The following is a 23,258-nucleotide window of genomic DNA, read 5'->3' as shown; positions in this document are numbered from 1 at the left end:
ATCATTCAGGAACATTGCAAAAACCCTGGCCATGCCCAAGTCAACAGTTTTGTTCATCATTAACAAGAAAAAAACAACCGGTGAACTCAATTATGTCAAAAGACCCGGTAGACAGAGGAAGACCACTGTAGTGGATGACCGGAGAATACTCTCTATGGTGAAGAAAAACCCCCTGATAACAGCCCAACAGATCAAAAACACTCTCCTGGATGCAGGTGTAGATGTGTCAAAGTCTACCATATGCAGAAGACTACACCAGCAGGACTACAGAGGGTACACTACAAGATGCAAACCACTGATAAGCCTGAAGAACAGAAAGGCAAGATTACAGTTTGCTAAAAAGCACCTAAAAGAACCCCAAGAGTTCTGGAAAAAAATATTGTGGACAGATGAGACAAAGATTAACATGTACCAGAGTGATGGAAAGACAAAAGTGTGGAGAAAAAAAGAAATGCCCATGATCCAAAGCATACCACCTCATCCATGAAACATGGTGGAGGGGGTGTTATGGCTTGGGCCTGTATGGCTGCCAGTGGAACAGGCTCACTTGTCTTCATCGATGATGTGACTGCAGACAGAAGTAGAACAATGAATTCTGAAGTCTACAGAAATATTTTATCTGCTCAGATAAAACCAAATGCCTCCAAACTCATTGGACGGCACTTAATCACGCAACAAGACAATGACCCTAAACATACTGCTAGAGCAACAAAGGGGTTTTTGATGGCCAAAAAGTGGAAAAACCTTGACTGGCCGAGTCAATCACCAGATCTGAATCCAATTGAACATGCATTTTACATGCTGAAGAGGAGACTTAAGGCAATAAGTCCCCGAAACAAGCAGGAACTGAAGATGGCTGCAGTACAGGCCTGGCAGAGCATCACCAGGGAAGATACCCAGCGTCTGGTGATGGCGATGCATCGCAGACTTCAAGCAGTCATTGCATGCAAAGGATATGCGACCAAATATTAACAATGATTACTTTATTCTACATTATGTTAAACTGTCCAATGATTTTTGATGCCCGAAAATGGGGGGGACCATGTACAAAAGCTTCTATAATTCGTAAACGGTTCATCCGATATGTATGAAAATACCCTCAAATTAAAGCTGACAGTCTGCACTTCACCCTCATTGTCATTGTATCCTTTCAAACTCAAAGTGCTAGAGTACAGAACCAAAATAACAAAAGAATGGTCACTGTCCAGTGAATTATGGAGCTCACTGTACATATGAATTGAGTAAAGCAGTATGTAAACATTATTAAAGTGACCAGTGATTCCATGTCTATGTACAGTGCCTTCGGAAAGTATTCAGACCCATTGACTTTTTCCACATTTTGTGAGGTTACAGCCTTATTCTAAAATTGATTACATTGTTTTTATCCCTCATCAATCTACACACAATAGCCCATAATGACAAAGCAGCCTCTAAGGTGCAGGGTTGAGTAACCGGGTGGTATCCGGCTAGTGATGGCTATTTAACAGTCTGATGGCCTTGAGATAGAAGCTGTTTTTCAGTCTCTTGGTCCCACCATTGATGCACCTGTACTGACCTCGCCTTCTGGATGGTAGCGGGGTGAACAGGCCCTGGCTTGGGTGGTTGATGTCCTGGAGGGCAGGCAGTGTGGGGGGGGGGGGGGGCATTTGATTAATTGTTCAGCAGTCTTATGGCTTGGGGGTAGAAGCTGTTAAGGAGCCTTTTGGTCCTAGACTTGGCGCTCCAATACTGTTTGCCGTGCGGTAGCATAGAGAACAGTCTATGACTTGGGTGACTGGAGTCTTTGACAATTTTTGGTGCTTACCTCTGACACAGCCTAGTATATTTGTCCTGGATTGCAGGAAGCTTGGCCCCAGTGATGTACTGGGCCGTACGCACTACCCTCTGTAGCGCCTTACGGTCAGATGCCGAGCAGTTGCCATACCAGGTTGTGATGCAACCGGTCAGGATGCTCTTGATGGTGCAGCTGTATAACCTTTTGAGGATCTGGGGACCCATGCCAAGTATTTTCAGAGTCCTGAGGGGAGCCTTCTTCACGACTGTCTTGGTGTGTTTGGACCATGATAGATTGTTGGTGATATGGACACCAAGGAACTTGAAACTCTCGACACGCTCCACTACAGCCCCATCGATGTTAATGGGGACCTGTTCGGCCCACCTTTTCCTGTAGTCCACGATCTGCTCCTTTGTCTTGCCGTACCAGGCGGTGATACAGCCCGACAGAATGCTCTCAATTGTCTATCTGTAAAAGATTGTGACTGTCTTAGGGGCCATGCCGAATTTCTTCAGCCTCCTGAGGTTGAAAAGGCGCTGTTGCGCCTTCCTCACCACACTGTCTGTGTGGGTGGAACATTTCAGATTGTCTGTGATGTGTAATCCGAGGAACTTGAAACTTTCCACCTTCTCCACTGCGTAGCCTTTAAAGTGGATAGAGGCGTGCTCCCTCTGCTGTTTCCTTAAGTCCACGATCAGCTCCTTCGTTTTGTTGATGTTGTGGGAGAGGTTATTTTCCTGGCACCACTCCACCAGGGCCCTCACCTCCTCCCTGTAGGCTGTCTCGTCATTGTTGGTAATCAGGCCTACTACTGTTGTGTCGTCTGCAAACTTGATGATTGAGTTGGAGGAGTACGTGGCCACGCAGTCATTGGTGAACAGGGATTACTGGATGGGGCTGAGCTCGCACCATTGTGGGTCCCCTGTGTTGAGGATCAGCGAAGTGGAGGTGTTGCTTCTTACCTTCACCACCTGGGGGCAGCCCGTCAAGAAGTCCAGCACCCAGTTGCACAGGGCGGGGTTCAGATCCAGGGCCCCGAGCTTATTGATGAGCTTGGAGGGTACTATGGTGCTGAAGGCTGAGCTAGTCAATGAACAGCATTACATAGGTATTCCTCTTGTCCAGAAGGGATAGGACAGTGTGCAGTGTGATGGCGATTGCATCGTCTGTAGATCTATTGGGGCAGTATGCAAATTGAAGTGGGTCTAGGGTGACAGGTAAGGTGATATGATCCTTGACTAGCCTCTCAAAGCACTTCATGATGACAGAAGTGAGTGCTACGGGGCGATAGTCATTTAGTTCAGTTACCTTTGCTTTCTTGGGGTACAGGAACACTGGTTGAAATCTTGAAGCAGGTGGGGACAGCAAAGAAATGTTTTAGAGTAATACAATTTATCAAATATATCTGACACTTTTATCCAAAGCAACTTAGTCACATGTGAATACATTTTTACGTGTGGGTGGCCCTGGAAATCGAACCTACTATCCTGGTGTTGCAATGCTCTACCAAGATGCATGGCAGGGTTATACATTTGTGATGCCTCAATTTAATATGATGTAAGGCCTTTAGTAAGCGGTGCTTATGCCACCCTTTATAAAGCACAGGTTTATGTCATAGTTGACATATTGGGTTATGTCACACAGTTATGCCACATTTATGAACCCTTTATAAAAGCATGGCATTATAGATGATTTGTAACACATTTATGTAGTGTTTATGAAGGCTTTATAAGCTGCATTTGTCATTTAAAGCGAGACCGATATTCCTACCTAAATAAATTTGTATTTTAACAGAGGGTCTACCACATGTCTCCTATTTGTCTGCCTCTTCAGTCCAGGGTGCATTGCATGTTGCCGTTGCTAATGTCAGACTCCACTGTGAGGCAAATCGATCTGCAGGTTGAACATGGTGAGATTGTAGACTCCTAAAATAGTGCAGTTTCTTTAGGCAATTTTACACCCAGCCCATAGAGAGAGCATTGCCTTGTGGATTTTGTAATCGACTTGAGCTGAAACAGATTTCCACAACAATTTTCACATGATCCTTCCAACCTTATAATAATGCCAAAATGAAACATTAGTTTAAAAAAAAATACGATTGTTCTCACATATTAGTGTTATTTAACACTGTAAATTATAAGAATTAGTGGTTTTGGGGGGATTTTCTAAGAAAGACTTTGAACACCCTGGAAGGCCTGTGTTACAAAATGGTATCTGTTTTTCTCTATAGGGTTTCCTTGACGCTGAAAATATCTAATTTTCCCCAGGTGATGGTGACCATTTGCATATCACACCATGGCAGGCGTTTTTTTATTCAATCTCACAAGTATAAGAATCAAGTGAGGAGCTGAATCAACAAGTCAAGGAATTATCAATTTAGGTTGTCTGTTCTTTGTGATTTCATTGTTTTAACTTATATGTAAGCTACAGTAGGAGGATTTGCCCCTCTTCTTCAAACATTGACAGCACATCTTTACTAACTCCCAGGACCATGGAGAACTCTACTCACTTCAAGGTCTTTAGGCTTGCTGCATACGGGGATATCGGACAATTGAAGTATTTCTACTATGCTGTAGTAACTGTATTATATTTTGTCATAATTCTTGCCAATGCTTTCCTTATTGGAGTTATCTGCATTGAAAGAAGCCTTCATGAACCCATGTATCTGTTTCTATGTGCTTTGTTTGTTAATCAGTTGTATGGGAGCACTGGTTTGTTTCCTGCTCTCATGTTTAACTTGCTCTCTGACACACATGATATTTCCCTTCTTTATTGTTGTCTCCAGATTTATGTGTTGTACACATACGTTCTAACAGAATTTAGTAATATAGCAGTTATGTCCTATGACAGGTATATTTCTATTTGTTATCCTCTAGAATATAACAATATTATGACACCTAAAAAAATTTGTGGCTTAATTCTACTGTCCTGGGTGTATTCTTTTTTCATCAACGCCATCATTATCTCCCTGACTTTGCGACTGCAATTTTGTGGTAACGTTCTAGACAGAGCGTATTGTGACAACTACTCCGTAGTCAAGCTTGCATGTTCAAATACTATACTGAATAATATAGCGGGTCTTGCTGGCACTTTGCTGACTTTTTCTTGTACTATATGTCCTACAATATACTCATATGTAAGAATTCTACAAATATGTTTAAAGTCTTCAAAAGATACGAAACAGAAAGCATTTAACACTTGTACGCCACATATAGCCTCTTTGCTGAACTTCTTCTTTGGCTGTTTATTTTTGATTCAACAAGGCAGATATGAAACTGCACATATTCCACCTATACTTCGCACTATTTTATTTGTTTATTTTCTGGTATGTCCACCACTTTTCAATCCTTTTATGTATGGTGTACGGATGGTTAAAATCAGGCAGGCTTGTAAAAAGGTACTAGGTCTTAACTCTAAAAAATAACCTGATTGTTTATTTTTGTAATATTTCATTATGTGTTTTGTTTCTTATAGTTGCTATCATTGAATGTACTAATACAGGTGTCATTTTGGCATAATTTCTCTGTAGCCCAAAGATTACTTAAACAATTGTCGCAAGTTTATTATGTATTGTAACTGAGAATGTTTTGTGTCATGTTAATTAACTGCATAACTACGGAGCATCAAAGGGAACTACCCTCCCTACATTCAGGCTATGCTCAAACAGATGCTAAGTGGGATCTTTGGGACGACCCTACACCCCGACCCATTCTGCCACCTCTGGTCTATTGGCCACCTAACGTTAGGACAGCTGTGTCCCTGCCCATCTTCCTAAAACGTCTGTCATCGTGAAAATGATTTATTTTGTTGCAGTTTTCAAGTTAATTTCCTGCAGTTCTACACATTTTGCTATGAGGCAGAGATAAAGGGAACATGAAGGTTGTATAGTGCAGGTGTTTCTGCAATGTATATGCAGCGTGTGCTTACGTTATTCTAGCAGGGATGGTTTATGACTGGTTTGTCTCCATGTGTAAGCCATTGCAATATCATAGCATTATGACCCCTTCTAATGTGAAGATGTTGTTAACCTTGGTATATTTTATTCCCATAACCATTTTCTCTCACTTAGCAGTTGATAAATTATCCTGTGTTGAAAGTGCACTGAGTAACCTGTATGGTATGGTATATGTATCATAGCAAGCCTAGTGGTTTTAATTGTTGTGTTAATTGTGCTCTCATATGTAAAAATATTACTTGTTTGATTAAAAGCCTAAAAGGAGTCACAAAAGGCTTTTAATACGTGTGCTCCCCACTTGATCACTTTCATCAACTTCTCTGCAGCCACCCTTTTTTCTCTTATTTACAACAGGCACAGCACAGCAACCAGAGAGGTTAATATATTAATATCAGTACAGTTCATTCTGTTCCATAGCCGTGGGGGAAAAAACACTATGCCTGCGCTACATAAGGCTATTTCGGTCTGTTAATGCAGGACTTGTAATGGCTCAGTGCACTACTTTTGTGAGAAAAAAAGTTGCCCAAAAATATTCATATTTTTAAGTAACTCTGATTTTTCAGGGGTGCATCACCCTCATCACCCCTACTTCCTGTGGCTATGTTTTGTTCCATCACTGTTGCACCCTATCATATAGGGATTAGGACCAAGGAGATCAGAAACCTGAACCTAAACTGGTACCAATTATGACTTTAGATTGTACAGTAGCAGGGACAGGGTTACCGGTTTGAATCCCAGGACTGACAGGAATATCTGTCAGAATGTGAGCTGCCAGAACTGCTGGAAGAACTGACTGCTTATACTGTACATTTGTTTTTATCATCAACCTAATCATTTGTATCGCATTTTATTTCTGCAAATTCTTATGCATTTCCATTAAATGTATTTTACTGTCATACTACTGTAAAGCACTGTAGTAAAGTCAAATCAGGGATGCTGCTGTGTCACTGACCCTATGTTCTTTAAGCATGTCAATGGACATGTATTTCTGTTTCAGGGGGGGTTGGGGAAAGAGCAAAAGGATGTAAGCATCCATTAAATTCTGTTTCCACAAATGGGCAATAAACTATTCCTCTAGTAGTGAAGGATCTAGCAGATCTTTTAGAAATACTGAGGAAATGTCAATTAGAAAACTGTTGGATTTTGTTTCTTGTCCTAGTAAAATACACAATTTCCTGTAAAATAAAAGGGATGAATCCATTTGCTTGATCAAACATTGTTTATTTATTTAGTCATGCTACAATAAACAAAACATTGCATTATTTATTGTAAATTAAAATAATTCCAATGCATTTTGGAGCTTCATATACAATGACGAAGATCAGCTAAATTCCCCACAACTACACTTCACCAAAAGACACCTCAGTTTGCGTTAGAAACATAGATTTAGATAAACATTGCATCAGTGTATCTGTCCTATTATGGTATCTGCGAGAGCACTGGAAGCACCATTGAGGCCATCTCCATTTTGAAGTAGTAAATTTTCTGCTACTACTTCTACGAGTTGGCAAACAAACTGGAAGGGTGCATACTGCCACCTGGAGTGTGTTTTTTGAACAGGTATAAAGACAAGGTTGGCTATTTACTGCCACCTGCAGTTATGGAATATCTGCTCATAAGTATAATTCATTGGCTGATCCCTCCTGGTGACCTATAAGGAATTATGTGATCCTTCATTAACCCACAGGAAGTCCCACCCAGTTACTACTTCAAAATGGTGAATGTCCTCAGTGGCGCAGCCCATGCTAAAACTGGCTTTTGGCAACTACAGTCCTCTACTTATCTCTAAGGTTACAAACTTTTTAGACCGTCCACTGAGCTAAAGATGGACCAGCCCGTATGGCATTTGCTCTAACTACCTGGCCCGTCTGTTTCTGCTTAATTCTTAAATGTATGTTCACACTGTAATTTAAGCACAGGTGTTGTTTAATACCACTATACAATGATATATTGTGGGGTGTGTTTGTTTTAACATGAAGAACACCTCTGGTACAGCATAACATTTTAAGTCAGTGGTTCCCGCGCGAGGAAAAAAAACAAACATTATATATTATTACAGTACCAGTATAAAGTTTGGACACACCTACTCATTCAAGGGTTTATCTTTATTTTTACTATTTTCTAAATTGTAGAATAATAGTGAAGACATCAAAACTACGAAATAACACATGTAGTAACCAAAAAAGTGTTAAACAAATCGAAATATATTTTATATTTGAGATTCTTCAAAATAGCCACCCTTAGCCTTGATGACAGCTTTGCATACACTTGGCAATCTCTCAACCAGCTTCATTAGTTAGTCACCTGGAATGCATTTCAATTAACAGGTGTGCCTTTGAGCCAATCAGTTGTGTTGTGACAAGGTAGGGTTGGTATAGAGAAGTTACCCCTATTTGGAAAAATACCAAGTCAAAATTATGGCAAGAACAGCTCAAATGAGCAAAGACAAACGACAGTCCATCATTACATTAAGACATGAAGGTCAGTCAATCCGCCAAATTTCAAGAACTTTTAAAGTTTCTTAAAGTGCAGTCGCAAAAAACCATCAAGCGCTATGATGAAACTGACGCTCAAGAGGACTGCCACAGGAAAGGAATACCAATGATTTACCTCTGCTGCAGAGGTTAAGTTCATTAGAGTTATCTGCACCTCAGATTGCAGCCCAAATAACTGCTTCACAGAGTTCAAGTAACAGACAAATCTCAAAATCAACTGTTCAGAGGAGACTGCATGAATCAGGCCTTCATGGTTGAATTGCTGCAAAGAAACCACTACTAAAGGACACCAAAAAGAAGAAGAGACTTGCTTGGGCCAAGAAACACGAGCAATGGACATTAGACCGGTGGAAATCTGTCCTTTGGTCTGATGAGTCCAAATTTGAGATTTTTCTTTCCAACTGCTGTGTCTTTGTGAGACACAGAGTAGGTGAACGGATGATCTCCGCATGTGTGGTTCCCACCGTGAAGCATGGAGGAGGAGGTGTGATGGTGTGGGGGTGCTTTATTGGTGACACTGTCTGTGATTTATTTAGAATTCAAGGCATACTTAACCAGCATGACTACAACAGCATTCTGCAGCGATACACCATCCCATCTGCTTTGCGCTTAGTGGGACTATCATTTGTTTTTCAACAGGACAATGACCCAAAACACACCTCCAGGCTGTGTAAGGGCTATTTGACCAAGGAGAGTGATGGAGTGCTGTATCAAATTACCTGGCCTCCACAATTCCCCGACCTCAACCCAATTGAGGTGGTTTGGGATGCGTTGGACCTCAGAGTGAAGGAAAAGCAGCCAACAAGTGCTCAGCATATGTGGGAACTCCTTAAAGACTGTTGGAAAAGCATTGCTCATGAAGCTGGTTGAGACTATGCAAAGCTGTCAAGGCAAAGTGTGGCTACTTTGAAGAATCAAAAATACAAGATATATTTTGATTTCTTTAACACTTTTTGGGTTACAAAATTATTCCATATGTGTTATTTCATAGTTTTGATGTCTTCACTATTATTCTACAATGTAGAGAACAGTCAAAATAAATAAAAACCCTTCAATGAGTGGGTGTGTCCAAACATTTGACTGGTGCTGAAGATTAAAAAAAAATATGGGCTGCATTTATTGCATGTTATTTGTTTGTTATAAAATCGCTCTCTTTCATGTGCCATTGCACTTCATTCCATAGGCTGCCTCACTATTCAACCTGGACTCAGGGGTAGACGTAACATAGTACATGTAAATCTGCTTCCTCCATTTAGTATGATTTGTTACAAATTACAATTTGTAACCTATAATACTAACCAACCACCTACCGACCCTCTTTTTCTTTTTGTATTAAGTAACCTTCTGACTTATGTAACCATACCAAACATAACATATCATACATATTAGAGTGAGACGAATTTACATTTACTATGTTACGTCTAGTCTATGAGACCAGGCTGCACTTTTCTCAATTTCATATTATACGCCTTTGTGTTAAATTAGTTTTGATAGGCTACAGTAGGCTATAGTTTAGGTGGAGCCTACGGCTGCATTTTGAAAACACTTGACAGTTGTATGTCGTAGTGGAGACCAATATCTATCTTGTTATTAAGCTATATAAACAACTGTTATTGATATGTATTGTTGCATTTCAGAGACATTTTTCCAGTAATACGACCTAGGTCTACAGTAGCAGTAGGACATTTATTAATACAATTAATGCTTTAGCGTTTGAGCGAGTGAGAGAGAGAGGAGGATTTTGATAACAGGCCCTGGTGCGAAATGGTTTGCACTGCGTAAAATGGCTGGTCTCATTGTGGATTTGGTTCCCCCTTTGCTGCTATAACAGCCTCCACTTTTCTGGGAAGGCTTTCCACTAGATGTTGGAACATTGCTTCGGGGACTTGTTTCCATTCAGCCACAGTAGCAATTAGTAGGGACCCGCTTGTTTCCCCGATGTATGTGGCGTTGCAGCAATTCAAGTTTCTGGAATTCCGATTGCGTAGGGCAGCATCTCCTTTTTTGGGGCGTCTTATCCCGTGCATCATTTGGAGTGGCAATCCACCTCTAGCCCCTTGTGGTAGCGGGGTCAAGGTTAGAATTCCACGGTCTCAAATATGGGGAGAAGTAAGGGAGGGAGAAGGGGAGACCATCCGTCCTTGTCCTATAGGCAGTTGGATTTACCTTTATTACCGTAGTGTGTGCCCAGTGTTGGGAGTTCCGGACAGGCCTAAGTTGCTAGTGGTAGCTATGTGCACAAACGGCACGACGGGGGACTAAGCGGACCCAGGGTTGTAGATGAGCATCCCTCGACGTGTGTGGTTGGTTGGTTGGTTGGTTGGTTGGAGGGCGGACAGAGGGGAGGCGGGCATGCGTACGGGTGGATGTTAGGAGGCTGTGTTGTTCCCACGATGGCTGGGGACGTTATAGGGCCCGTGGTTTCGGCAACCCTTTTGTTCCCCAGCTTGTTGCAATGAGTGATGGGTGGATGGTTGGATGGGTGGGTGGGATGAGTTGTGTTGCTCCCTTGATTGATGTTGATGGAGGGCCCATGGTTTTGGCAACCCTCAGTCTGAGGCTTGGGTCGAGAGACGTGGTGGGGCCCGTATTTTTCAGGCCGCCCCATGTGTCCCGTAGGGCCCATGGTCATGGTAGACCTGCGTCTCCAGCCCAAGCCCAAGACGTTACAGGGCCCGTAGTTGTGGCAACCCTAAGTATCATGTGGTGTGTGGTGGAGATGTTGAAGGGCCCATGTTTGTGGCAACCCTGTGTCTCAGACTGCGACTTAGAGGCAGGTGTTGGTAACGGGATGGGTGGCGTTGTGGTGGTGTTGGTGGGGTTTGAGGGTTTGATGTGACGCTGTCGCTTTGGCTGTGATTGTTTCCGCTGCTGGTTTGATATTCTACCCGCCCTTAGTCGTGGAGGGATTGTGATGCCCTTTTGTTGAGTCCATTGGGTATAGTGGTGGCCAGCCAGGCGATCCAGTAGCGCTCCCTGCTGTGTTGTTGTTTGATGGTCCACTTGGGATTGTGTTAGAGAGCAGTCATGCGGAGTTATTCGGAGTGTTGTATTTTAAGGAAGTGGTGTTTGAGGGGTGTGTTGGTGCGGCGAAAGGTAGAGCGGTTGTAAAGATGTTGGGTGAAGCGGGTGTGTAGGGACCCGCCGGTTTCCCCGATGTAGATGGCGTTGCAGGTTTTGCAGATGAGGGCGTAGACACAGTTGGTTGTGTGTAGAGTGTGGGTTCTGTAGGGGCTGCGTATCCACATGTCGGTGCTGCATTTCGAGCCGCGGATGCTGTTGAGTTGGTCGAAGTGGGGTTATAGTCTGCTGTGTACCACTCGGTCACGGAGGTTGGGCTTCCGGTTGTCCTCGCTCCGTTGGTTGTGACGTCTGTTGGATAGTTGGGGTGTCGGACGTTGGTCGGGAGGGATCTCTGGTGCTCCCTCATTGCGTCGACTGGAACGTTTGTTCTATGGTCGGAGAGTCGGACGTTGGCCGGGAGGAGCTTCCGGTTGTCCTTCGCTCCTTCGGTTGTGGCATTCGCTGGCTGATCGGAGAGTCGGATGTTGGTCAGGAGGGGTCTCTGGTACCCCCAAAAATAAAATATATTTGGAATTGTTTAACACTTTTTTGGTTACTACATGATTCCATATGTGTTATTTCATGGTTTTGATGTCTTCACTATTATTCTACAATGAAAATAGTAAAAATAAAGAAAACCCCTTGAATGAGTAGGTGTGTCCAAACTTTTGACTGGTAGTGTATTAGGTAGGCTACGGTACTGTATTGCATACAACCCCCGCGTCCAGCTGCCCCATGGCGGCAATTCTACATATTTTTTAGTAGACCTAGGGTTACATTTTCTTCGTCTCTAAAGGCTTTCCACAAAATGCACAGATCTCAGCAAAGTTTTGCTCATGTGTGCAATTTTGATATGTTACACCTGTTCAGCTCCAGGAAGTCAATTAGAGGAGGACTAGACTTGAATAGCCATTTTATGAACAAATTATTTCATTTTATTTAATGAAAAACATTTCAATTGCAAAATATTTACGGAGCGTATAATAACTGGTGTTAGCACAAAGTACTATAACCTTCATAGAGTTGATATTGAAGTGGTCCATATCATCTCTCTACCCCCAGCAAAATGTTCACAGGCCTCATGGCAGCTGACCTCTTGATTGGCACAACCCATCCAGCCAGGGGCCTCATACTCCCCAATAATTTATATATTTGAATGTAGCATGTGTAAGAGAAGTGTACAAGTTAATACTTTTAATTAACTTGAAACCTTGAACTTGAAACCTCTCTTACCTCACCATACAGGATCTTAATTTGACTAGTTTCTCACAGAAGGAAAATCATCCTTAAGTAATAGGAAATGTGAATTATTATGCCGACTATAATGAATGGATATCTTTGTAGGGTTGATAAATCTTTTGGCTAATTAAGTCTGAAATGTCAGAGAAAATTACAAACTTTAGAAGCGTTTTTAAACCTCATACACAACACGTTTGCATTTCCTGCAATGCAGGACATTTCCTGCAACAACAGTGTGATCATATTAAGATCATACACCTGTAGTACACAGGCCTGACTCATATTAGGCTCAGGGATGACTGAAACACAATACCCTTTATATATGCAACTTGACAGATGGCCACTGGTTTTAGTCTTGCTGGAGATTGCAGTCATTAAAGACAGCTTCTTTGTGGTTTCAGTTGTTTGAAATGGGTTATATTCTGCCACCCTATTTATATGGGAAGTTTTTCAAGGGAAGGTAAAAAATTATATATAATATAAAAGTGTATACCACATAAAATGCAGAGACATTGGGATGTTAATTAACGACTTGAATGCCTGTCCATTTAAAAGATAGTCAATTGAGCAACAAAACGTGTTCACAGAATTTTGCCATCAGTCTTTAAATAACAGGTCATTACTCCACTGTATCTCTCAATTCCCTTTAAAACAATTTAGCAATACCTACCTGTGAGATCAGAGAGGCTGAAACAACAACAGAGGTAGCCCTTGGTCGCCGTAGCTTGTCTGTCGTTAGACCATATTACCGCCACACCGGTGGTCACAAGTCATGACCGCAGTCAAATTCCACATGACCATTTAGTCACGGTGACTAATAATATAATAATAATATGCCATTTAGCAGACGCTTTTATCCAAAGCGACTTACAGTCATGAGTGATTAAATTTTAACGTATGGGTGGTCCTGGGGATCGAACCCACTACCCTGGCGTTACAAGCGCCATGCGCTACCATTTGAGCTACCAATTGCGCTACCAATTGCGCTACCAATTGCGCTACCAATTGCGCTACCAATTGCGCTACCAATTGAGCTACCAATTGAGCTACAGAGCTTGGAGACTAGGCTTCTCCAAGCTCTGATGCTGCAGATGGTCATTAGTAGCCTACAAAACTTTCTAACTGCCTGGTACTCAGCATTGTATTGTCCTGCTAATCACTTTGACATCAATGCAAATGTATCGAAAATGAAATCAAACACTTCATGAGAGCCCATGAGCTCATGTTGAGCAACATTTCTGTAGGCTATGCAATTGCGTGAGAAAACAGAGTTTTGATGGCCTGTATTAAAAAGAGGAGGGTCCCATCAGCTTTCTATAGGCTAGGTCTACTATATTTATTTCTCAACTTTCCTAATATTAAGCACATTGCTTTGTTTTACAACAGGAGTATAGCCTACCTGGCTGGCATGAAAATGAACCACAGGAAAATAGTCCTCCATTCGCTATTTAAGTGCATAGATTACATTTATTTCCCCCCCTGCCCCTGTTCTGAGACAGGTGCATGAAAATGGTTTGTTCTACATCAAATCTAATTTCACACATATATTATTAGTATGTGTAAAGACAAGATTAAATTAAGAAGTCTGATGGGTGACAATGTTATCCTATCAATTGCATTCGGAAAGGATTCAGACCCCTTGACCTTTTCCAAATGTTGTTACATTACAGCCTTATTCTAAAATGGATTAAATTGTTATCAATCACGCTTCACCATCTGGCAGTCCGAGGGATGAATCTGGGTTTGGCGGATGCCAGGAGAACACTACCTTCCCGAATGCATAGTGCCAACTGTAAAGTTTGATGGAGGAGTAATAATGGTCTGGGGCTGTTGTTCATGGTTGGGGCTAAGCCCCTCAGTTCCAGTGAAGGGAAATCTTAACGGTACAGCATACAATTACATTCTAGATGATTTTGTGCTTCCAACTTTGTGGCAACAGTTTGGGGAGGCCCTTTCCTGTTTCAGCATGACAATGACCCCGTACACAAAGTTCAGAGGAGTTGGGTTAAATGCGGCAGACACATTTCAGTGGAATGTATTCAGTTGTACAACTGACTAGGTACCTTTCCCAAAGCGAGATCCATACAGAAATGGTTTGTTGAGATCGGTGTGGAAGAACTTGACTGGCCTGCACAGAGCCCTGACCTCAACCCCATCGAACACCTTTGGGATGAATTGGAACGCCGACTGCGAGCCAGGCCTAATCGCCCAACATCAGTGCCCAACCTCATAAATTCTACTGTGGCTGAATGGAAACAAGTCCACGAAGCAATGTTCCAACATCTAGTGGAAAGCCTTCCCAGAAAAGTGGAGGCTGTTATAACAGCAAAGGGGGGACCAAATCCATATTAATGCCCATGATTTTGGAATGAGATGTTCGACGAGCAGGTGTCCACAAACTTTTGCCCATGTAGTATATCTGTTTCTGTGCAGTTTGTTTGTGAATGAGTTGTATGGCAGCACTGGTTTGTTTCCTGCTCTTATGACTCATTTGGTTTCAGATGTCTATGCAGTTTCCACTGTATACTGTTACCTACAGATCTTTTGCATATACACATATGGATCTCTTGAATTCAGCAATTTAGCAGTCATGTCCTACAACAGGTACATTGCTTTATGTTATCCACTACAGTATAACGTCATCATGACACCCAACAGGGTGTGTATTTTAATTTGTGTAATATCGTTGTACTCTTTTGCAAAATTCCTCATAACACTGTCTTTAACTATTTGTTTGCATTTGTGTGGAAACGTAATAGACAAAGTGTATTGTGACAACTACCTGGTAGTGAAACTTGCCTGATCAACTTCTGACATGACAGTTAATAACATCTATGGACTCTACAGTATTTTATTTGTATTTATTATGGATCCCCATTAGCTGATCCCAAGACAGCAGCTACTCTTCCTGGGATCCAGCAAAAATTAAGGCAGTAATATTCATTATAATACAATTTAAGTGTGTGCCCTCCAGCCACTACTGTACTACAACACACAATCCAGGTGTATGTGTGTGTATAGTGTGTATGTTATGTGTGTTTGTGTGTGTGTGTGTGTTTGTACCTGTGTGTATGACTCTTCACAGTCCTCGCTGTTCCATATGGTGTTTTTTAAAATCAGATTTTACTGCTTGCGTGAGTTACTTGATGTGGAATAGAGTTCCATGTAGCCATGGATCCACAGTGCCTTGCAAAAGTATTCAGCCCCCTTGAAGTTTTTCCAATTTTGTTACATTACAACCTGCAATTTAAATTGATTTTTATTTGGATTTCATGTTATGGACATGTACAAAATAGTCCAAATTGGTGAATTGAAAGAAATTCCTAAAAATAAATAACGGAATAGTGGTGCGTGCATATGTATTCTCCCCCTTTGCTATGAAGCCCCTAAATAAGATCTGGTGCAACCAATTACCTTCAGAAGTAACATAATGAATTAAATAAAGTCCACCTGTGTGCAATCTAAGTGTAAATATAGGAAACTTTGAAAGAATATGGCAACACAACAAACCTGCCAAGAGAGGGCCACCCACCAAAACTCATGGACCAGGCAAGGAGGGCATTAATCAGAGAGGCAACAAAGAGTCCAATGATAACCCTGAAGGAGCTGCAAAGCTCCACAGCGGAGATTGGAGTATCTGTCCATAGGACCACTTTAAGCCACACACTCCACAGAGCTGGGCTTTACGGAAGAGTGGCCAGAAAAAAAGCTGTTGCTTAAAGAAAAAAATAAGCAAACACGTTTGGTGTTCGCCAAAATGCATGTGGGAGACTCCCCAAACATATGGAAGAAGGTACTCTGGTCAGATGAGACTAGAATTGAGCTTTTTGGCCATCAAGGAAAACGCTATGTCTGGCGCAAACCCAACACCTCTCATCACCCCGAGTACATCATCCCCACAGTGAAGCATGGTGGTGGCAGCATCATGCTGTGGGGATGTTTTTCATCGGCAGGGACTGGGAAACTGGTCAGAATTGAAGGAATGATGGATGGCGCGAAATACAGGGAAATTCTTGAGGGAAACCTGTTTCAGCTTTCCAGAGATTTGAGACTGGGACGGAGGTTCACCTTCCAGCAGGACAATGACCCTAGGCATACGGCTAATGTAACACTCGATTGGTTTAAGGGGAAACATTTAAATGTCTTGGAATGGCCTAGTCAAAGCCCAGACCTCAATCCAATTGAGAATCTGTGGTATGATTTAAAGATTGCTTTACACCAGTGGAACCCATCCAACTTGAAGGAGCTGGAGCAGTTTTGCCTTGAAGAATGGGCAAAAATCCCAGTGGCTAGATGTGCCAAGCTTATAGAGACATACCCCAAGAGACCTGCAGCTGTAATTTTTGCAAAAGGTGGCTCTACAAAGTATTGCCTTTGGGCGTTGAATAGTTTAGCACGCTCAAGATTTATTTATTTTGTCTTATTTCTTGTTTTTTTTCGCAAATAAAACGTATTTTCCATCTTCGAAGTGGTAGGCATGTTGTGTAAATCAAATGATACAAACCCCCAAAAAGGTTGTAAGGTGTTATGATGATTTGTGATACAAGATTCATTAATGTATGTGCAACTCATAAGCTGTATGTGGACACAGGACAAGGACACACCATGTGTTAGTGGTGTCACGAGTGAGTAATAGAAGGTCAGTGTGCCAAGATAGATTGGGGGCCACTGGTGCTAATCTTAGGATGGGTGTGTGATGGAATGGCCTGGCTAGGGTGCCACACTACACCAAGGAGGTAGATGATATGGTGGTGGATGAGAGACAATCAATAATGGTTAGCAACTGGATAAGATAAAATTAGGTTGGAAGAGCAGTATATAACCTGAGAGATTATCTATGGAAGTCATTCAGATGGCAAGAGGCAAAGCACGTGCAGCCTGTCATTGAATCAAACATTGTAACCATTAAATAATGACTGAATCCAATCTCCATCTGTGTAACACACTCTCTTGCATCCTGAACTTCTCAATACCAGAAACTCATCATAACAGATTGGTGTCTAAACGAACAGGATGCAGTTTACAGCCGAACTAACAGGTAAGCAGACTTTAATTTTTTTGATTATGTCAAATTCTGCTTATCTGTGGTAAAGCTAAACTGTGACGAACGTTTAAATAATCATATTTTTAAGGGGGACGATTAGTGGTGTTGAGGTATGCATAACGGATGTAAGTAGAAGGATCAAATTAGACAATAATATGATGCTATTATTCTAAGCAGGGTTTGGTCAGAGTAAGGACAAAACACAAAACAGAAGAAGTAGATTGGGTTTAATAAGATTGGGCGTAGGGTATTTTAATGTGTACGACATTAAAAAATAGGTCAGAGGTTCGAGTCCTCAACATGACGAGATTATAAGGTGTACAACATTATACAATAGGTCAGAGGTTCGAGTCCTCAAAATGACTAGATTAAGTAGATAAAGTAGGTTCAAGTCCTAGATAAAATAGGTTCAAGTCCTAGATCAAGTAATGTGATGAAAGAATAGACATTGTTCATAGGTTCGAGTCCTGTGACGAAAGGTTATAGATATTAAGGTTCAAGTCCTTGGTTGAAGGTTAAAATCCTTAGTAGAAGGCTACAGTGTTAGATATTAAGGTTTGAGTCCTTGGTTTGAGGTTAAAATCCTTGGTAGTACTTGGTTGAAGGTTAAAAACCTTGGAAGTTCTTGGTTGAAGGTTAAAATCTTTTGTAGTACTTGGTTTAAGGTTAAAGTCCTTGGTAGAGGGTTACAGTTAAAATAAGCCATAAGTAGAGTACTGTGATGAAGAGAGAATTAGTATTTTGTGAATTACTCAAAACGGCCAGGAGAGGGAGTAGATGCAATGTAACATATTGAATAGTAGCACCAACAAAACAAAATAGCCCAACAAAATTTTACTAAACATTAAGGTGGAGATTTAATTCTAACATTTAATTACTAATATTGTATAAACTAATAATACATGAAAATGGGAAATCAATTTAGTATACCGGTTACGGGCAAGATAGTGACCATAAAGAATAAATCAGAGCTAGATTTACCTCGAAGGGAACAAAAGGTTATGACGAAATCCGCATCTAAAACATACAGTGGGGAGAACAAGTAATTGATACACTGCCGATTTTGCAGGTTTTCCTACTTACAAAGCATGTAGAGGTCTGTAATTTTTATCATGAGTACACTTCAACTGTGAGAGACGGAATCTAAAACAAAAATCCAGAAAATCACATTGTATGATTTTTAAGTAATTAATTTGCATTTTATTGCATGACATACGTATTTGATACATCAGAAAAGCAGAACTTAATATTTGGTACAGAAACCCTTGTTTGCAATTACAGAGATCATACGTTTCCTGTAGGTCTTGACCAGGTTTGCACACACTGCAGCAGGGATTTTGGCCCACTCCTCCATACAGACCTTCTCCAGATCCTTCAGGTTTCGGGGCTGTCGCTGGGCAATACGGACTTTCAGCTCACTCCAAAGATTTTCTATTGGGTTCAGGTCTGGAGACTGGCTAGGCCTATCCAGGACCTTGAGATGCTTCTTACGGAGCCACTCCTTAGTTGCCCTGGCTGTGTGTTTCGGGTCATTGTCATGCTGGAAGACCCAGCCACGACCCATCTTCAATGCTCTTACTGAGGGAAGGAGGTTGTTGGCCAAGATCTAGCGATACAAGACCCCATCCATCCTCCCCTCAATACGGTGCAGTCATTCTGTCCCCTTTGCAGAAAAGCATCCCCAAAGAATGATGTTTCCACCTCCATGCATCACGGTTGGGATGGTGTTCTTGGGGTTGTACTCATCCTTCTTCTTCCTCCAAACACGGCGAGTGGTGTTTAGACCAAAAAGCTCTATTTTTGTCTTATCAGACCACATGACCTTCTCCCATTCCTCCTCTGGATCATCCAGATGGTCATTGGCAAACTTCAGACGGACCTGGACATGCGCTGGCTTGAGCAGGGGGACCTTACGTGCGCTGCAGGATTGTAATCCATGACGGCGTAGTGTGTTACTAATGGTTTTCTTTGAGACTGTGGTCCCAGCTCTCTTCAGGTCATTGACCAGGTCCTGCCATGTAGTTCTGGGCGGATCCCTCACCTTCCTCATGATCATTGATGCCCCACGAGGTGAGATCTTGCATGGAGCCCCAGACCGAAAGTGATTGACCGTCATCTTGAACTTCTTCCATTTTCTAATAATTGCGCCAACAGTTGTTGCCTTCTCACCAAGCTGCTTGCCTATTGTCCTGTAGCCCATCCCAGCCTTGTGCAGGTCTACAATTTTATCCCTGATGTCCTTACACAGCTCTCTGGTCTTGGCCATTGAGGAGAGGTTGGAGTCTGTTTGATTGAGTGTGTTGACAGGTGTCTTTTATACAGGTAACGAGTTCAAACAGGTGCAGTTAATACAGGTAATGACTGGAGAACAGGAGGGCTTCTTAAAGAAAAACTAACAGGTCTTTGAGAGCCGGAATTCTTACTGGTTGGTAGGTGATCAAATACTTATGTCATGCAATAAAATGCTAATGAATTACTTAAAAATCATACAATGTGATTTTCTGGATTTTTGTTTTAGATTCCGTCTCTCACAGTTGAAGTGTACCTATGATAAAAACTACAGACCTCTACATGCTTTGTAAGTAGGAAAACCTGCAAAATCTGCAGTGTATCAAATACTTGTTCTCCCCACTGTATCTCTTTTAAAAATATTGAAAATCAAACACCACGGGACTGGATGTTAATTAAATTAGGGTTTTTCTGTGGAACCATATCTTAGTGATTTATCAGCATAGACAGATAATGACTATCCTCTTGATGGTAGTTTTAAAAGGAATAAATTACAGGTAGCACGAAAATATATCATGGATAATACAGCCTTAAGCAACCCGAAATGGAATTTAGAGTACATGAAAGAGGTGTTTACCGCATGGGATTTAATGAGTGCACAATGGACGGTAAATATAATGAGGAAGGAGGAAAAATCTGTTAGGAAGTTACATAATTTGGCAATGGAGCAATATAATTTACCTTCTGAAAAGGCTCAATCCATAGGGGCTATTAAAGGGTCTGAAAGTATTAAAGGCATTTATCCACAATTAGCGACCTCTATTCAGCCTCCAGCTTATAGTATTGATGTACAGTAGAAGAATATAGCGATATATATGAGTGGTTATTTATAGAATCTTATGGAAGTCAGGCTACGAAAAAATGTATTCCTAAAATCAGCTCAATCTACATGTTTCCTATAGTCAATATAGATAATTTTGAAATCAAACGGTGGCGAGAGGAATGCAGGGATTTGTGGTTAAAGCAATTTGGTAAAGCTTGCGAAACAGCAGAAAGAAAGTTTAGAGGTCATACAGGAAGAATAAACATTGAAAAAATTAGATCTACTAGAGAGCGTGTGGGAAAGGAATATAAAATGATATTTACAATAATCAAACAAAACCAAAATGTCGATTTGAACAATAGATTAGCAAATACAATTATGGAATTTTTCGTTGAAGCAAGGGAACGGTAATAATCAGGGGAAAAAGAGAGAGGAAATTGGACTCCTGCCTAACCGCACCCTAACTCCCAGAATAAACCTAGAGAGGTTGAAGGTGTACTTTAAGTAAACAGAAAGTCCAGTGTTTCAGAATTAATGAAACTATGCAAAGTGATCATATATCTCTCCCATTACATATCGATTAGGAGGATATTAATTTTCAACATTCATTTATAGTAAACGCTACAACTACTATGGCGTTCATGGGAAGAAACCTTTTAAGTAAACTCGATGCAACCATTTTTTGTTCACCAGATGGCATCGAGGTATATGGAACAACAGGCTATTTTGTGTGAACAAAGAGCAGAAAGTAATTTTAATTTGAAAGAGTGCATAATCAATTATCAAATCAAATCAAATCAAATCAAATTTTATTGGTCACATGCGCCGAATACAACAGGTGCAGACATTACAGTGAAATGCTTACTTACAGCCCTTAACCAACAGTGCATTTATTTTAAACAAAAAAAGTAAGAATAAAACAACAACAAAAAAAGTGTTGAGAAAAAATGAGCAGAAGTAAAATAAAGTGACAGTAGGGAGGCTATATATACAGGGGGGTACCGTTGCAGAATCAATGTGCGGGGGCACCGGCTAGTTGAGGTAGTTGAGGTAATATGTACATGTGGGTAGAGTTAAAGTGACTATGCATAAATACTTAACAGAGTAGCAGCAGCGTAAAAAGGATGGGGTGGGGGGGCAGTGCAAATAGTCCGGGTAGCCATGATTAGCTGTTCAGGAGTCTTATGGCTTGGGGGTAGAAGCTGTTGAGAAGTCTTTTGGACCTAGACTTGGCACTCCGGTACCGCTTGCCGTGCGGTAGCAGAGAGAACAGTCTATGACTAGGGTGGCTGGAGTCTTTGACAATTTTGAGGGCCTTCCTCTGACACCGCCTGGTATAGAGGTCCTGGATGGCAGGAAGCTTTGCCCCAGTGATGTACTGGGCCGTACGCACTACCCTCTGTAGTGCCTTGCGGTCGGAGGCCAAGCAGTTGCCATACCAGGCGGTGATGCAACCAGTCAGGATGCTCTCGATGGTGCAGCTGTAGAATTTTTTGAGGATCTGAGGACCCATGCCAAATCTTTTTAGTCTCCTGAGGGGGAATAGGCTTTGTCGTGCCCTCTTCACGACTGTCTTGGTGTGTTTGGACCATGATAGTTCGTTGGTGATGTGGACACCAAGGAACTTGAAGCTCTCAACCTGTTCCACTACAGCCCCGTCGATGAGAATGGGGGCGTGCTCAGTCCTCTTTTTTTCCTACACATTCAATTATATGAATGTGTATGATAAGTTGATATAAGTTTGGATAATAAGCTTTGATAGAACATTATATTATGGTTCCGTACATCAATGCCCATCATATGATATCAAGGAGTCGTATGGAGAACGTGAGGTTATTTTAGAGTGTAATGGTGAAGTATATGTTTTAATGAGAGGCTTGACTTTGACTGGGTTTCCTGAAGGTTAGAAAACCGGCGAGGGTCCAATGACAGGAAGGTCAGTGGCCTTAAAACTACAGTTTCACTACTCAGAAGTTGAGTTGTGTCAATTGAGAATCGTTACAAACACGAAAGTATTCTTTGATGTGAGTACCTAGAACTTTCTGACGTTCTATATGGAGTTTGTGACGATGTGGAAATAGGATGTAGTTTATGTGGGTAGTCGATTACTCTAAGTGAGAGAATCATAATTAGAGTGCTACTCATGTATTAATTTGCTCACCCAAACGTAGACGTACGTCATGGGTGGGAAATAATAAATACAGGTTTTCTGAGTTTGAGACGTTGTTAGATCCTTTGATAGAGATAGGATTTAAGAAATTAACTGCCCATAAGGAGTGGAATTTATAGATGTAAGTTATAATATTGTACAAAGCCAATTTAGGGTTTCCATTAAACTAATTATCATTGCAGAGCTAAGGTGGTGAACTGAAGGAACTTAATTTTGTATCAGAGGGTAAGAAGACAAACCATTGTAATTGCGCTATTTGTGGGATGTCTGTGTCAGTTCAATAGCATTGGGGCAAAGGCATAGAGTAAACAAATCTGGGTTTCTGAGTGTAATTCAACTGCTGGTATGTCTTGCTTAGATAGATACTACAAAGTAGTTCAAATGGAAAGAATCACTCATTTAACAGGAATAGCGAGACGATTTCGTGGTAGTCATTTTTTTTGGGTTACATAATGGTTTGCTAGAT

General features: G+C 41.4%; 1 protein-coding gene across 1 annotated transcript; it reads left to right on the top strand.

Annotated features, from left to right (window-relative positions):
• Nucleotides 1–4,265: 4,265 nt before the first annotated feature.
• Nucleotides 4,266–5,198, top strand: LOC311105782 (olfactory receptor 11A1-like; the record flags this gene model as incomplete). The annotated part of the gene is made up of 1 exon (XM_084147984.1): nucleotides 4,266–5,198. The coding sequence occupies one exon, from the start codon at nucleotides 4,266–4,268 to the stop codon at nucleotides 5,196–5,198; it is 933 nt and encodes a 310-aa protein (XP_084004110.1).
• Between the last annotated feature and the right edge of the window lie 18,060 nt (nucleotides 5,199–23,258).

This window comes from Coregonus lavaretus (genome assembly GCF_964263955.1).
Source record: "Coregonus lavaretus genome assembly, chromosome: 30".
NCBI classification, from domain to species: Eukaryota; Metazoa; Chordata; class Actinopteri; order Salmoniformes; family Salmonidae; genus Coregonus; species Coregonus lavaretus.
The sequence above is the reverse complement of the archived record's forward strand: the minus strand, read 5'-3'. Positions and strand labels throughout refer to the sequence as shown.